This window comes from Mus musculus, chromosome 13, assembly GCF_000001635.26.
Source record: "Mus musculus strain C57BL/6J chromosome 13, GRCm38.p6 C57BL/6J".
Classification (NCBI taxonomy): Eukaryota; Metazoa; Chordata; class Mammalia; order Rodentia; family Muridae; genus Mus; species Mus musculus.
The window spans coordinates 102,894,262-102,907,365 of NC_000079.6; the positions used below are offsets into that span (position 1 = coordinate 102,894,262).

The following is a 13,104-nucleotide window of genomic DNA, read 5'->3' on the forward strand; positions in this document are numbered from 1 at the left end:
TCACACAGTATCTTCATTTCCCAGATGGTTATCATAGCCCTGGTCCTGTAGAAGGCACTGGATGAGTACTGGAGACAGAAATGGAAAAACTGTCGCAAAGTGGCAAGCCCTGAACCCCATCCACAGAAGTCAAAGAGTGCAGTCAGGTTATTAGGTTATCAGGTTTCAGAGGGTGATTCAGGCTCATCCGCAATCTCCCAGAGCAGTAAAAGGGTCACACGGAGATGTGTGACTCATAAGGCACCCCCGCTAAGTATATTTAACTGTAATTAACTTCCCATGTTTCCGAGGTAACTCCTCTGAGCTTGGCTTCCCAGTCTTCTGGCTCGGTTTATAAACATTTGGCTTCTCTTCTGAGCTTGCAAAGTAGCAGGAGAAGTTACCTAGCCTCAGGACTGGAGCTCCCACCCTCCTCGATGCAATTCCTAAGTCTTTAAAACCTCATCTGTGGCTAGGAGACAAACAGAACAAAGCAACAGCAAACCCCAAGGCACTTTAGCCTAATGGCTTTAACTTAGCGTTTAAGATGCATACACACCTGGGACTTCCCCACGAAGTCCATACATGCTGGGCCATGAATACCCTCCAACCATATTAGTTTCTCTATTAAATAGATTTGAAATCAAACCTGTGAAGTGGCTGAAGGAGCAGCTACAAGCCACTGCCTGCTGGACACACCTATAAGAACGGAAGGTTTTGCAAAGTGGAGCTGTTTCTTCAGCGCCCAGCTGAGCATGTCGCTCACAAGGGAACTGAAAGACTGGCTTACAACAGGCTTCCAAGCTCTCGGGAACAATGGGTCATGACGAGCTTCCTTAATGCCAAAGAAAGTGTTCAGAAGTGATTTCTGCTAACTGAAGGAAAGTGCAAAGGGGGCACATATATTTACTCTGGCTTAGATTCAATACTTCTGAATGTCTCTTGGTGCCAAGAGTCAGAACCATGTTCCATCATGGATTCCCAACCCGGGACCCGTTTGGCTAATCTACATAGATCCTAGGGATGTCGGCGAAAATGTGGTATCACCATAATGTGTAATAAGTTTAATACTTGTATAGTAACCCACAGTTTACCCCAACTGTGATTTGGAATGGTAGACTAATATGCAAGGAAGAATGTCCCAAACTGCTCATAGAGAGCTGCTGTAAGATGGCATCACATGAGAAGCAATCTTTACAACATCAAAGAACCAGAAAGCCTGTCCAGTAAGACTGTCCAGTAGGAGGTAATGTCAAAGTCATAAGATGGAAGAACCGGGCTAAAGGAAGCAGGTCGCCAACCTAAGTAAGAAAGCACTACAGGGCTGGTGAGATGACTTAGTGCAGAAAAGCACTGTCGATCTGTGTTCAGTCCCTGGGACACACATGTTGGAAGGAGAGAAGGGACTCCTGCAAGCTGTCCTCTGATATGTTCACTCACAAATACACACTTGCAGACTCAGGCGCACACACAGAAGCATACACACATACACACACACACACACACACACACCCATATATTTGCATGTATATCCACACACTAAACCAATTAATTCTTTTTTTTTTTTTTTTTTGAGAAAAGCAACATTGTTTTCTCAGCTTAAAAAATCCTTGATTTCTAAGGCTAATTTACCCAACTGACATGTATTGAGAAGTAAGGCTACACAGTAAAAATATGGCAGCCAGCGCATACTAAAGCCATGACCCAAACATCTGACCACACACAGGAAGCCCCAAACCGCACAGAGGATTATGATTCATAAGCACTCCAGCTTCTTTCACAGAATCTATCATAAGAACTTCTATCCAAAGCCGTCTGGACTTCCCTACTTGCCCATCTGCCGCTCTGGCTACCCAGGGACAATGAGCTAGCTCTCATTCAGGGAAATGCCATGTCTGGGAAATGTAAATTGAACCTTTTGTTCAATTTGCCGGGGCAGGTGACATGCAGATGACTGGCCACCTGCCTGCCCTGGAGAGCAGTACAGCAAATCTAGTTTGGGGTGAATGAATTCTCTGTTTATGTGGACGGGCACTGGGGTGAAAGATAGTAGGTAAATAACTTTGATCCTTATACGCAAAAATCAGACTGACTCCATCTACCATTAAGTAAGGTGCTTGATGTTTGATTCAGGTAGCCTATTTGGAAAATGCTTTTGATCTTTGCATCCAAAGTCTAGAGTTTAGCCAAGTAAAAGGAATACTTTTTACAGGAATTCTTTCTCCAGGTCCAAGATCAACAAGTCCTTAAACTCAGACTTGGGAAAGAACATTACATAATAGCCACTTAATGGCTATTGTTTTACAGTACAAAGGGTTCATTTGGCATTTCCTAGAGAGCTTTATTCAGGTGGTAGCTTTTCCCATGACAGACATACTCTCTTAATCCCAGCCCTCCATGAATCTATAAAAGAAAACATTTAATAACTGTAATTTCCAAGGTAGAGACATCTAGCATGCTGCATTCCACAAGACACACATGTTGTATGTGAATGGGGAATATACGTTGTTTTTTTTGTTTTTTTGTTTTTTGTTGTTTTTTTAGGTAAGCTACAGGTGCTGTGACTTCCTTCAGATTTAACAGCCAAGAAGCTTGGCAGTGTGTAGGTAATCCTCCAAGGGTGACTCTTAAGGAGGTGGCATAGTCAATCCTGAGACATAAACTTGTGCTGTAATATTTAAAATTAGAACAAACATGGCTAAACGAGCATCTATATTTCTCATGGTGAAGAATGGGCCTGCTGAGCTCAGCTTTCTCCCCTCGAAGCCTATGGCTATCGGCTGTGATCTCAGCAAGATCCAAATATGACCCATCAGGTGGCTCGCTCCGCCCAGGCAATTTGCTGGGAACCTAAGTCATTAGTCTAAAAGACATGAACTTCCATGTCAGGTTAGAAACTTCCCAGACTCATGGAGAGCTGGTTCTCTGCTCTAAAGAGGTTGAGGTTTATGTTGAGATCTGCACTTTGCCTGCAATTATAGTGGATAAAAGACACTACACTAACAAAACCAGGGTCATTGATAAATTGAAGACCCAAATAGGAGCAGAATAGAAAATTCCCCAGGGTTCTATAATAAAGCAACCAACAGGGTGCTTAAGAAATGAGATAAACACTAACAATTGTCTATTCGTAGCCATCCATTTTACATTCAAATACTGACCAAAGCCTAAAGTTTATACTAAGTTCCTTTTTTCTTTATGACAAAACAATATGACTGTTCAGTTTGATATCAGTCCCCAACAGCTAAAACCCCCTCAGGTCCTGCTATTCTATAACAAAGCTTAAGGTCAACATTTTAAAAATTTACCGCTGAGTCCTTGACGGAACTCCCTAATTTCCAGGCAGATAGAGGGAAAAGAAAACAGAAAGTATGGGAACTTCAAAAAATTAACAGCCCGTGTGAACTTTTATTTAGAGATTTCTCTCGTTACAAAGTGTACCCATGTGTCATGAAAAACACGTTCGTGACTATTAATACATAGCCAGCTCTACTCATAGAGAGTGATGGCTTCCAATAGACAAAGTTATGGACACCACCCATCCACTTTCATCCCCGTGGCCCCAGGCCCTTTTTAAAAACATCTTGGCTCTCCTCCTTAACTTTCAAAGCGATTATTCAGTTACCATGATGTCACACTCAAATGACTAGATGACATCTAGTGAAGATAAGACAGGTTAAAATAAAATACCTCTGTGTGTGCTCACACTAGAGTTGGGCGTGCTCCGGACCCTGCTGGGGAGGGTCCAATCGGAATCTCTCCAAGGGAAGAGCTACTTTTATTCTAACCAATACACAGAAGACTCCCCACAGAGTTGTATAGCTCCAGCCCAGTTCCAAGCCTTCTTCCTCTACAGACCCATAGGGACTAAGGATTTTTTGATACCAATATCTACCAGCTTTTTAGTCTCTATTGCAAAGCTTATGACTCCCCTGCTTTAAAAGATACTATTTAAACTCCTGATACCAGATATATTTGTAAAGAAAACCAGGCAAAGCCATAAAAGACTAACACATTCTTTCTCATATCCTACCTCCCTGTCCCAGTATCCTGGACCTTAAAGCAGCCAGCCAGAGAAGCACAAACGCACTGCCTAGTTACAGGGTGAAGAGCTGTGACTCCTTCTCCAAAGCATAAGCTTCCATGTCCTCATCGATTATTTCCAATGCATTTTTTTTTTTTTGGAAACCCACTTTTTTCACTTTATACATTCCTCACTGCTCTGCCTCCTCCTCCATCACCATACACCTGAACATTACAGGGCAGCAGTGACAACTTGGGAGCTCCCATTCTGAGCCAGGCTGGCCTTGAACTCTGAGAATCCACCTGCCTTTGTTCTCCTGATTGCTGCGATCTGGTCAGCCTTAAGGGGGAACTGCAGAGACTGTCAGAACTCCCTATGCTAGGCGGAAACCCAGGCTCTCAGCAGACAGCAGCAAGAGCCGTATATACCAAAGTCTTGGAGTAGAGCCCTCTCTTCCCTGGATGAATTATTCGGGGAAAAGGCTGGGCACGGTGTGGCAGGGCCGGGGAGGAGGGGTGAGCTCTACAAGGCAGCTTCAGGGCACATTAGCCAAGCTGGAGCTGACTGGATGAGAGGATGACAGGGCGAGTCCTGCAGCAATAGGCAAGGCACAGTGGAGAACGTGAAGACAGGAGAGGGATGAAAGGAAGCAGTTATGAAACAGGCCTGGGCAAGGCCAGGAGTGGGAGGAAATGGCTCAGGGACTCAGGGAGGGGCCTAGCCCGCAGGTCAGGCGTGGAGAGGCGAGGAGGAGCCACAAGTGGGGCCTGGTTTCGGCCACCTGTGGAACCAGCTGCTGAGAAACGGCCTGGTGCCAGGGCTCAGGAGGGAGCCAACAGTGAGGGGAATTAGGCCCAAGAAGATCCGGGGCTTTATGTGGGTTCATATGTCTGTTTGCGGACAGGGTCTCACAGTATAGCCCCGGCTAGCCTAAAACTTGTCCCATAGACCAAATAGCCTGAACATGCAGCAATCCTCCTGCCTCTTCCACCAGAGTGCTGCTGATATTACAGGTGTAGGCTACCGCACCCAGCTGAGTCAAGGCTTTAAAGTGAAACTCCAGCAGCAAGCTCAGAGGGAAGAGAAGGAGAGGGGAGGGGAGGAGAGGGGAGGGGAGAGGAGGGGAGGCGAGGTTCACAGGCTGTGGGAGGAACTTGAACTTCCAGGGAGGATGTGAAAAGGAAACTTCTGCCCTTGCCAACTCTGGTGATGGAGCAGCCCATGGGGTGAGCAGACGGTGAGTAAGGGGATGTGATTCAGGAACGAGGCTCCTGGGCTGCCTGAACATATAAGGCTTGGTGCCACGATGCATGACCTCTGGGTTTATCTGCCCACAAAAGGTGGTCACCACCCAATCTGCATTTCCTTGCTTCACACCAACCGTGCTGGTCAAATGACAACTCAGAGTACCACTGGACAACTGTTGATGCTGGGGGCACTGATGGTCTCCCCACTGTGTGAGCCAGAGACAACACTCACGCACGCATGCACACAGGCCACCCTTCACTCTTGGGGGACTTATCCCCTTGAAAGTCATCTCTGCCCATTCCTTCAATGACGCTGTTTTTCTTCCAGACTAAGATAATCTACACCTCCCATGGTATAAATGATGGTTTCCAGGTCAATGCCCTATACCTAAATTCAACTTCCTGTCTGGGGACTTTCTTTTTGTCCTTCCTGCCTCAAGAGACTTTGATGTTGCCAGACAGTTGCCCCCCCCCCAAATGTTTCTCACAGTCTTCAGCCTCCCTTTAAATATTACCTTTTCAAAGGGACTTCCCTAGCCTCTTTATTTAAAGCAGTCCCCACTCCACACCCACAAGGTTACTCTCTCTCTCTCTCCCTCTCTCCCTCTCTCCCTCTCTCTCTCTCTCTCTCTCTCTCTCTCTCTCTCTCTCTCTCTCTCTCTCTCTCCCTTCCACACTCTTGCAGCTGTCGGAACACTGACCCCAATTTGGCAATGGGCTTCTTTAGATATCTGTTTACTGGTGAGGCTGACTTATTCACTACTGTAGTCCTTGCCTCAGCATGAACGGAAGGCAGGAATGAATTCCCAGTGGTCCTTCAAACAGAATCAAAACTCCACAAATGTGGTTTTAACTGTGTGTGTGGGAGGAGGGGGATACAAGAAGCAACTCCAGGTATCCATCCCCCCCACCCTACTACCCCCGCTCCAACCGGCCTTCTCCCATTCCCCACGTTTGCGTGTTTGCTGACTACCACCCAGATGGCCCTCAAGCCAAAACCACTTTCCAGGGCCACGGTGGAATCCTTGCTTGTCCAAGGACAATGGCTCACTGACTGGCTCCTATCAAGTTAAGAAGTTCACATCCTTAACTTCTCTCCCAGGTAGCAGATCCTTTCTGTAAACCTTACAAAGTTTCAGCTAGGCCGATGCAATGGTTTAATGACTGACTGACTGGTGTGAAGATCTCACCCTGCTTCCAGGCCGGAGCTCCCCAGAGTCACTCACTAGTCACCCCCTTTCTCTCCCCACTGGATTAAGGATAGGCTACTTCAGCTCTCCTCAGCCACGCTGCTGACTACCCATGCCGTCATGACCGTGGTGATGTCAACAGCTAAGATTTATTCATTGTTTTTATTCGCCGGTAATTGCATTAGGAAAAATAAAGGCCGTATTAGCCAGGCTGGAGCTGATGAGAGATGTGAGGCAAGCAGGGTGAGCCTTGGTAAGGATGAAAGGAAACAGTCATGAAGCTCACACACACACACACACACAACTCAATAAGTAACTTACTTATCCCTATTTCAAAGATGGAGACGCTGAAGTTCAAGAAAGTAAACTTGCCCAACACCACAGGGGCCAGAGATAAACCCAGGTGTACTAAATTCAGATCCAGCCGCCTCCTCATTGCTGTCTTACAGTTTTTGGTACCCAGCAAGCTCCATCTAGGGTCTTTCTTGCTCCAGCAATGTGTGCAGTCTTCTCTCTCTGACCTCTCTCTGACCACAGCCACTGAGCTTTGGTCCGCACCATTTCTATTCCCTCTGGGAAGGCACTATGCTCTCCGAGAAATAGCCCTGCATCTTTCAGAAGTCCTGAACTGTGGCCTTTTGTGTATGGTGCCTCTCCTGGACTCCTAGATCCAAGTCTCTCCTTTGCACTGAGCATGCGTGGGGCCTATTGCACCTTGGAAATACCCCACAGCTCTGGTTTACAAGGCTTTCCTGGCAGGTTTTGCAGAAGGCACACATGAGGCTTTCAGCTTTGGGTCACATAGATACATGCTAGGTACTGAACAGATGTCAATTGTACCGGTCTTTCAATAAAAGAGGTGAGTACAAACTTATCAACAGCTTTAAGCACTGAATGTTGGGGCAGAAAAAAAAATCCATTTTCCACCTTTCTCATATATGCATGATCAAACGAACGAACAACCCCCCCTCCTCCACTGGATGTTTCTGCAGGCAGGTGTTCATCAAGAGTCAATATATTTTGTTAATTATGACAGTTAAAAAAAATCCTTGCATGTACCTGCTACTCAGAACAACTCCAAGTAATGTAAATTTAGCAAAAAGGTTGAAGGGGGGAGAAAAAACAGTAGCAACAAAACTTCTTTTATTTCTTGGTTTTTACAAGTTGGAGTCCTCAGAAAAATACAAGTTGAAGTGTCAAAAAAAAAAAAAAAAAAAAAAAAAAAAAGGAGAATTTCCTTGAAGGGATTAAAGCAGAGCAGAGTATGAGTTGGCGTGGATAAAGATTTTGGTGATTTGGTGATCTGGCTGTCACTTGGGTTTGGAGCTTGCCATTATATCAATGACAACGTGCCAGATTTTGGAACATGAAAGTAAAAGATCAAGCGCGTCCAAGCCTGCTGGCGTAGTGGCAGGGTCAAGCAACCTTTCGACAGGGGTCGCTTGTCATATACTCTGCATTATCAGACATTTACCTAATGATTCATAACATAGCAAAATTACAGTTATGAAGCAGCAACAACATAAGGGTCACAGCATTAGTAAGGTTGGGAACCGCTGCTCTAGGCCACCTCAGGTCAAGCAAAGGCCCATTCGGAAACTCAGCAGCACGTGACCCAGAGGACCCATGGGCTGCAGGATGCCTGACCTCCTCCTCCCCAAGATCTTAATCCAATAGGAAGAGAAAAGGCACTAGAACAGAGGTGCTGACGGGATCCAGGCACCTCCTTCCCATTGTGAGGGGATGCTCAGTGGATGCTATCGCTGCCAATCTAGGAAGTTAAAGTTGCATCCAGAGTTTACTCTGTTCTGAGCTGAGAAGCTGGGAAGAGCCTGTCTCTGAAGTTCAGATTTGTGTTACCCAAGAAAGTACAACAGTGCTACTGAGGTGGTCTTCAGAAAGTGGGAGAAGGCAAAAAGGGGTAGGGACAGCTCTGAGCTGTAAGGCAAAGCTGTACTAGTCCAGACAACCCGTACCTCCCATGGTTGTGCCGTATTTGCTATGCAAGGATTATGGGCCAATCCTAAAGATCTATGTGGGAAGTCAATCTTGGGGTCCCTTTCCCAGAGAGCTCCAGGAGTTACAGGCCAGGCAGGACTCTGAGTTAAAAGAGAAACCTTAAACACTTTCCTGTGAGAGGAGAGACTAATAAGCCAGTGCCATACTGGACCAGCAAGGCTAATATGATGTTGGCTTATACAGTGAGTGACAGCATCTGTCATCATTCAGGTTTTTAAGGTAAGAATGAAGAAGCAGCTGATCTTTCAAAGCACAGGAGTAAAGAATGCCTTTGGAAGGGACGGACTCTTCAGGTGAGGATGGACTTGGAAAAGTCAGGATTTAGATTACTTAAGAGATATCCCTAAAAGGGAAGACAACAGGGTGAGTATAACACTCCCCATATCCTTAGGGGGAGACACAGCTGAAATGTATAGCATTTTATACATACACATGCATACCACTGCGACAAGGGCTCTGCCCTTCAGCATTCTAAATCTACATACAAGCTGAGCTCCCGCATCTGGAAACTCAAAATCCAAACTGCCAGAAAAATCATAAACTTTGAGTATGTTCAAATGTTTTGGTTTAAGAGTAGTTTCTAATTAGGGATGTTCAATCAGTGACATCTGTGCACACATGCCAAACTTTTTGTTTGTTTGTTTTTTTGGTATTTTCGAGACAGGGTTTCTCTGTGTAGCCCTGGCTGTCCTGGAACTCACTCTGTAGACCAGGCTGGCCTTGAACTCAGAAATCCGCCTGCCTCTGCCTCCCAAGTGCTGGGGTTAAAGGCGTGCGCCACCACCGCCCGGCGTCATGCCAAACTTTAAAATACCAGAAATCAAAAACTCATTGGTCCTAAGCATTCTGGATCAGGGATACTAGACCAGTAAGCAGGGAGGAAGGTTAGACAATAATTAGATGGACAGACGTGGGCAATTTCCAAATGCCACATTCCTAGAAAGGAAAAAAGAAAAGCCATTTTTCTGCTTTCTTGAACTGAAGACAGGCCCATGATTGGGAGGGAGAAACCAGCCTTCCTCAACTCTCCTCACCCAGGTTACATCAGACTTAACTGGAGTGACCAGGCTGGACCAGATGCTATCCTAACTCAGGTCTGTCCAGCCTTACACTTCAGACTCGTTCAATAGGACCAGCAACAGGTGGGCGGGGACCAGGAGAAAAGGTTCCACCTGCTTTTCAGGACCAGACACACAGGTAGTGGCAGGGCTTCCTTATCTCTCCAAGAACTGGCTCCAGGTAAGGGGACAGTTGTGCCACAGCCAGACCTGCCCTGCTGGGAAATAGCAAATGCTCGAATCAAACAGGACAGATGAGAACTTTAGTAGTTAGTACTGCAAGACACAACGGCCTGTTCATAGAGCCCTTGCATTGCTCCTCAACTTTATCTGTTATGTTGAAAACCTGGGACCATGGACCATGGAGGACACAGTGTAAAGAGACAGGAGAGGGCCAATACCAAGAGGTTATCTGAACAAGAAAAATAGCCACATGCTTGATGAATCCTATGTGCTTTAGGCATGAGCACTGTTCAAATTGCATTAATGATATGATTTTAAAGCCTTCCAGATCTCTCTCTCTCTCTCTCACTCTCTCATACACACACACACACACACACACACACACACACACACACACACACACACACCTGCGTGTGTGGACATGTGATTTGTGGATGTACATATATGAAGGAGTACTCTAAAGTGCAAGAAATAACATAGCAAATTTGGAAAAAAAAATGACCAAGTTTCTGAAAGTATTTCACATTTGCATTTGCACTATACATAGCTACAGGTACTACTGCACAGAAAGAACCATTTTCTTGTATTCTCTAAACAGCAGAGCACAGAGATTACAAAGTTCCAAATCTGATAGTTGGCATCCTGTTTATTCGACTGGGCTGTTTCAAGCATGTTTGCATGTGCAAGCCAAGCCAAATTTTAATTTAAACAAACAAACAAACAAGAATCTGTACTTTTTCAGAGAGCGTAGTTCTTGAAACCCACACTAATGCTACTTTTTGCTTTGGACAGAAACGGGGATGAGGCATGTCTCCTTTCAATCTTTCGGCTCACCAGCTGTCTGCAAATGCATCCTGATCTCCCTCTCACTTGCAATGTCAGCCCTACCTCAACTCTCAACAAACTGTACCCCACCCACATCTGTTGTCATATATATATATATATATATATATATATATACATACACACACACACACAAATATATATATACACATATACATATATATACACATATATAAACATATACTACATATATACATATATGATATATCTCATATTACATATACACTTATAATGTATATATCATATATTATATGTACATGTATAATATGTTTTATATAACACACACATATTATAAATGAAAGGCTGGCTTTATATTAGTAATAAATGTCAGCCAAACGACAAAAAAGTCAAAATGCCAAAGTTGTACAGATCTTTAAAAGCAGTCACTGAGAATCATGCTCGCTTGGGTTATCTCTGCAACACAGATTCGCATCTTATAAGTGGTAGATGGACTATCTAACATAGGGGGAGCCTCTGGAAGGCTCTATAAGGAATGGAAGGCTCTGTAAGGAATGCCGTAGGCCCAGGTCTGGGTGTATGAAATGATAAAAATACAAGTAGATAAAGGGACAGAGACAAAAGCCCCTTTGCCAGGCAGGGCTCAAGGCAATGCCTGAACATCCACACTGCAAAAGAATTCCGAGCCCCGCACTCATGGAACCCCTAAGAAGCTCCACCAAGGAGAGGAACTACAGAAACAGAGACCCCCTGGCAAGGCACAAACTTTTCAAACTGCCACCAACAAACAAAATCCCAGACGCAACCGGGCAACCGGGCTCCGGCAGCCCCCAGCCTCTGATAGAGAGAGCACTCCCTGCTCCAGGGCAAGGTCCCGCGTTTTTACCTTTGTGTGCGCCGAAGCCTGTTCCCACTCCTCAAATGAGGCAAAGTAAAGTTTGAGAGCACAGTCCAGAAATTGGGGTCAGACATATCCATTTCTTTCTTTCTTTCTTTCTTCAATTCACCGTGAGTTCAAGGCCATGGGATCAAAACGGAGATGGGGAGAAAAAAAAAATAAAGGAAAAAAAATCCCAATTATCTACTCACTCCCTTCAGAGAAAACGTGCGGTGAACTATGGTCTCAGGAACAACTCGGAGACTGACTGAGAATTACCCTTCCCGTGCTGGCCTTTAATTAATGCACAGCCATCTGAAAGGTTCGGGAAACTTACTTCCTCTTGTGTTTGCCCTCTCCTAGGAAGCCTTGGCCAGCTATAAACAGTAATTACAAGAGTTTAGCCTGCGTTCTGCTCAAAATGCTGTCTCCGTGTGATTCAGTCCAAGGTACTTTGTCATCTGTTTGGCAGATACCATCTGCAGCTCCTGGAGGGGTGGGGTGGTAGGAGGAGGACTATTTTAAGTCTATGGTTCCGGGAGGCTGTTGCTTATCAGCAAACCCATTCACATCCGAACATGCCCAGTACGAAGCTTCCTTTTGGCGTCTACATACAAGGAAAAGAATTTGAACGCAAAAGCTGCTCTTGCCCTCCCCTTCTGGGGGGAAAAAAAAAACCCAACACCATGGAAACTTGAAAGCACTTTTAGAAAATTGACCTATGGGAGGACTTGAATCTGACACCTTTCTGTAGGATCCAGTTGGAAGTAGGGTGGCAGGGCCCTGGCTCAGCCCCTCCAGCTGGGTCTCGGGGAAAGAGAGCGGCTCCCTGGTGTACTCTGCCCAGGAGCAGGCGCAGGGCTGGAGCATCCTCGCAGTTCCCCCCCATCCCAGGGTCTGAAATGGATCGGTCCCTCAAAAATAAATAAATAAGTCCAGCTGCCGCACCGGAACACTAGTGTGTGCTGTGCACACCTGAAAGCTTGGGTGATTCACCATAGGACGAGGCACAATTGTGGCGCTCGGAGGGAAGTCCCTGATGACTCCGGAGGTGACGCTACCTGTTGTCTGGGAGAAGCATGCACACGCCAAGCCACCACACTCACCAGAAAACCTCAATGACACAAAATTCACGAGTTTACATCCATTTGACCGATGACTACAGCGCACACCTGTTTGGCCTCATGGATTCGAGAGATGGATCTAGTTAATGATCACCTATGACGTGTAAATGGACTACTTGGCACTGATTTAGCAACATGAATTCCTTTCCCTCCCAGTATGTTAAGAGTTTGATGGAGTAGAATACAGGAAAAGGATGAATCTGATTGTTACTCACTGAGGAAAAAGACACACACACAAAAAAAAAAAAAAAAAAAAAAAAAAAGCGTGGTATTTAAATAACGCCCCAAGTCACAAACGTTTATTCAAAAGTATATAAAGAAAAACATTAGAATTTAAGTCAGTTACTTCTAATTTAATATTATATCGTATATTATTCAGTCTTATGGTCCACAGAAATAGTTTCTCACCCAAAGACTCCAAAAGGGTTTGATGATATTCCTCAGACAAGGCACTCATACATGCAATCCCATTTTCTTCTAGAGTCTCTTCAGATCTTTGAGACTCATAGAGATAAAAGAAAATCATAGAGCCCACCCAATCTTACATAGGGGAGACTGAGGCTTTGAGCAATAAGTGGCAAGAACAACACCCCAACATTTAC

General features: G+C 45.2%; 1 protein-coding gene across 21 annotated transcripts in view; it reads right to left on the minus strand.

The window, feature by feature from the left end:
• Mast4 (microtubule associated serine/threonine kinase family member 4) overlaps window positions 1-13,104 on the minus strand; it is a 602,614-nt gene that overhangs the window by 161,776 nt on the left and 427,734 nt on the right. For 2 of the 21 annotated variants that reach the window (XM_011244673.3, XM_006517703.4), the window contains exon 1: window positions 11,388-12,716. The exons of 17 other annotated variants lie outside the window; for them this stretch is intronic. In XM_011244673.3, the coding sequence (XP_011242975.1) occupies window positions 11,388-11,479 (92 nt within the window). In that variant the 5' untranslated portion in view covers window positions 11,480-12,716. Of the gene's footprint in view, window positions 1-538; window positions 592-11,387; window positions 12,717-13,104 lie in introns of those variants that run through there. 2 more of the 21 variants (XM_011244674.3, XM_006517707.3) reach the window with 2 other exon arrangements.